Genomic DNA, 4384 nt, shown 5'->3' on the forward strand with positions numbered 1-4384 from the left:
GGCAAACGTGGATATGACTGGTAATAAAAAAATCTCATACTTAAAGCTTTACAGTTTTTTTCGTATAGACAGCGAATCTAGTGTTAAGATACTCTGGCTTGGTGGTAGAATTCAACTCTATACTCTATTTAATAAACACAAATCAAATATAGAAGAAATTATTATCGTCTTCCGAATGTGAATAGAACCCACAAGTATTAGGTTTACAATTAGATATTGTCCTATTTCTCCAAAAACGTTCAAATGTATCTTCACTTTGGTTTAGTAATTAAATATTTATTAATTACTTTTGGGTTATTGATTCAAAGTTAACCCTTAATCAAACAAACTTTATTTTTCGAGTAATTTGAAATCTGGTCACGGCTTTTAGGTAAGTGGGTGCCGTAGATTTCGAAAAACAACTCCTTTTTTTTATAAAAAGGGGGGAAATGGGGGTTTTGCAGTGGGAAATTATTTCCCAGTATCCGGTATTTCAAAGCAAAATATAATCAAGTGGGAAATTATTTCCCATTATCCGGAATAGCTCTCAACTTTTGATATATTTTTACTACAAGTTCTATACATGTAAGTTGCTCCTACTTTACTTGTTTCTTTTTTGTCTTATATAATAAAATTGAAAAAAATACTGTAATATGAGTGAATAAAGTTATAAAATGAAACAACAACGTTAGGAATGATATATAGTTTTAATATAAACTGAAACTTAATTACTAAGAAAAATAATATTATTGAGGTGGAACAGTGTGAAAGGTTTTGAAGCAATTTTTAGCACACAAAGCTACTCCAAGCGGAACACAGTCTGTTGTTGGCGAGTTTGTGATATGAGATGTTTCTCCTAAGGCTGTCAGTAAGGCATCTGTTGAAATCTGTTGGGCCTGTATAGTAGGCGTTTCTTGTTTATCTTCATTCGATTCGAAGCCGAAGATATATTCAAGACGTTGTTCAATTAGGTTATCGTCAAGCTGATTGAGGTAAGTATCGGATGGAGAATGAATGCTATTGACATAGCATGAGTCATCTTCAGAATCTGAGGCTGATAAATCAGACAAGTTGTCTAAATTTTGCACCACCTCCTCCAATTTTTTCTTTGGTAGAACTTTTTGTAACTTTTTAGCGTCCATATTTAAATAGCTAAAACAAATAAAAGGAAGTCTAAACTAACTTGGTAGTCTGAGCAGTACAAATAGTTCTAAAATATAATAGTTATAAAAATCAAGTGAGAAATCACACAAACGCAGTCATAACTCTCGACAAAGCTCCATATATGAGTTACTCGCTGACAATTTTGTGTAAGTTAGATAAAATTATAAGTAACAATACCTGTTTAGGTACTTATATAGTGCAACAGACAAATTATTTATTGTATATATAGAAATTGGTATTTTTCAAATGCAGGAACAAACAATGGGAAATAATTTCCCACATAATAAAACCTAAGAAAATACAACAAATATCAATGCTGCGAGCCCAAAAACCGTAAGAAACATTCAGAAAACAAGTCTAGTTTACAATATTATTGTGTTTATGCACTTACCAGATTTTTTTCTTCAAAAACTTTTAAATCTTCCGTTTGAACTGGTTTTTTTCACAAAATATTTCAAACTGTGTTTTTGACATTGACATACAATGACAGTTTGCGCCTTAAGACAAAATGTTGCAAATAAATAAAATTAAAAAATTCTGTACGATTATTTTTCCCTAAGGTTGGTACTGATTAGAGTTGCCAAAGACGAAATAAAACAAAAAAATTACAGTAGTGGCATGTGGGAAATAATTTCCCAATATTTGATTAAGGGTTAAATAAATTTTGTTTGTATTGAGCTATTGGGAATCGAGGTGACCTTATGACACATAATTTTATAGAATTTATTTGCTTTAAATAATTATTTAAAATGCATATAAAAATATTCTTTATTTTCCTATAAAAAAATCCTAAACCTACAATTTAGCTTATATTTAATATTTTAACATAAAACAATATTCTTCAAGTCTTATCCATAGCTCTCAAAGGCGTCGGACGCGAGGGAGCGACAGGGACGGATGATTTAGAAACCCCTCGGGAGATGCGACGCGACCCGATATTAATATTGTGACTACAGTATAGGAGAGAACTTGAGAAGAAACTTGGGAAATAGTGGTGATTTTATTAAAAATATCTTAAGAAAGTGGAGAACGGAGTGTCTTGACACTAAGTTCTGCTTAATTAAAAAATTTAATATATTTTATTAGGGTCTATATAATTGTTTTCATTGGTGGAATGAGTTATGTTCATTTACCTCAATCTCGTAATAAGACAGAACGCCCCTTGAGTTCCGCCACTCAACACGAAATGCCTTGAAAATTGAGTGGTGTGTAAGGAACGGAATGTCTCAACTCTAGATTCTCTGTATCTACCCTGATATATACGATATACAGTGTAGAGGTAAAGAAAATAAAAGAAGATGATTAAATAAATAGATTAACTTCAATTCTACAATAAAGTTAATTGCAGTATTAACAATGATTATTTTTAATCAAACCAACAAACCCAAAACTGAAAACTCAAAAAACTTAAAGAAATAATACTTTTTTTATAAAAGCTTCATCTAAAACCTTAAACCCCACACCCCAACTCCTCACCACGTCCCCGTGTCTGTCGCGCAGCACCTCAAACTAAATTGGTACCTAAATTCAAATCCATTTCCACGTGTGCCTCGCGGCGTCGTCCTTTAACGTTGTAATTGCTCCTCGGTGGGTTGGTGCTGGTGGCAGTGGCGGCCTTTGATGTCGCTGATTGTTAACTGTTCCATTTAAACCTGATACTTGCTATAGGGTTGCAAGTTGGGGCAGGTCGGGAAATACCTGTAGTTATTTTAATTTTTCCTAATAGATGGCATATGTTTACTATTTGCTATGCTATGTGGCTGATTGCAAACTGTTATATTTAGTCATATGGTGATACTTGTTAAAGGTATTTACCGTGGTATGGCAAGTTTTCATCTCATGAGTGTCTCAAGTAAAAACAGGCCGCCAGTTCTCGGCTGACCCGCTAGGCCTGGCTTCGACTGGATGCGGAAGGCGGAGGATCGGAAGCTTTGGCGCGTCCTGGAAGAGGCCTATGTCCAGCAGTGGACCCGGATAGGTTGATTTGATTTTTTTTTGATGGCAAGTTGGGGTAGGTCGGGAAATACATATTTTTCGTAATAGTTTAATATCTGCTTGTTATCGCTTGATGAGATTTCATCAATGTGAATTTAATCCTGAAATCCATCGTGGTGCAATGCCTGTCAGTAAACGCGATGATGATGAATTGGATCCCCACTTGGTAGTCAAAGCGCGGCATTGAGTTCAGTCACACACATGAAGAAATTAATAATCGGTGGAATGAAAGATTCATTGTCCCGAGTGGGAATCAAACTCGGATTAGGAAAGATGTACTCAAGTAGTCTAATTTTCTCTTATTTCACAAGGCCTTGTTATACAAAAAACAATATAAAACAAAGCAATGGGTACAAAATTGTAAACCGTTGCGTATTGCCTCCTTATTTCATTTAAAAACGGCCATCATTTCCCTGGGGGGGTCGCGAATTTCATAATTTAATATTTGCCCGTCGCAGCTATCGGATAATTAGATAGCGAGCGTGATTTGGTGGGCGAAGGCGGAATTAATATCGATGTTCCTTGTTGTGTGCTTGTAGTGATGTTACAAGACGTTTATATTCTATTTTTTTAATAAAGGGACTAGGTTAATTTTAGTGTGAGGACACAAATTCGATGGAAAGACTCTAGGTTCCCAGGTTCCTTATATTTATCCTGCTACATATGCGAGATACAGAGTGAAACTAAAAAAAGGTTTAAATTTCACTGCAAAGTCTGGACTCGAAATAATCTATCACTTCTAAAATGTTATTCGTCACTAAGAAAAAAAAAACAACCAACATAATAAAATTAAACAGGATTTGAACTTGCATTCCGTCTAATATTTTGTTTTTTTTTTTAAATATATATAGATGGATAATTCGATTAAATATTTATATCCAAATATGAATATAATACCAGTGATTATATATATTTGCATTTTGCTATCGACAATTTTTATCCACTTCCATCGACACCAACCCACCCCTCCAAGACTAAGTAGCAAAATGAAGACAAATGCTGAAGCGTCGCATGGGGCCGGGATTCGATTCGGGACGTGACAAACAATGTATGACATACATAATTTTGTAACTTCCCTTCATTATTTAGTCATGAGGGGTGCAAGGTACCCTATATCTATGATAGACAACTACAGTTTATTAACGTTATGTTATTGATATTGGTTATAATTTAATATTAGTTAAGTGATAGGAAGCCAGCCGACAGGTAGTGGGTTCGATTACCATGGTAGGTAGTAAGGTATACC

General features: G+C 34.4%; 1 protein-coding gene across 1 annotated transcript; it reads right to left on the bottom strand.

The window, feature by feature from the left end:
* Positions 1-667: 667 nt before the first annotated feature.
* On the bottom strand, positions 668-1801 carry LOC146539598 (uncharacterized). Its single transcript, XM_085184961.1, has 2 exons — positions 1535-1801; positions 668-1131 (listed from the first exon to the last, which is right to left on the bottom strand). The coding sequence occupies exon 2, from the start codon at positions 1119-1121 to the stop codon at positions 726-728; it is 396 nt and encodes a 131-aa protein (XP_085041087.1). The 5' UTR covers positions 1122-1131; positions 1535-1801; the 3' UTR covers positions 668-725.
* Positions 1802-4384: the final 2583 nt, after the last annotated feature.

The sequence above is a fragment of the Heliconius melpomene genome, chromosome 4 (genome assembly GCF_056956725.1).
Source record: "Heliconius melpomene rosina isolate 202511_hmr_F chromosome 4, ASM5695672v1, whole genome shotgun sequence".
In the NCBI taxonomy this organism is placed as follows: domain Eukaryota; kingdom Metazoa; phylum Arthropoda; class Insecta; order Lepidoptera; family Nymphalidae; genus Heliconius; species Heliconius melpomene.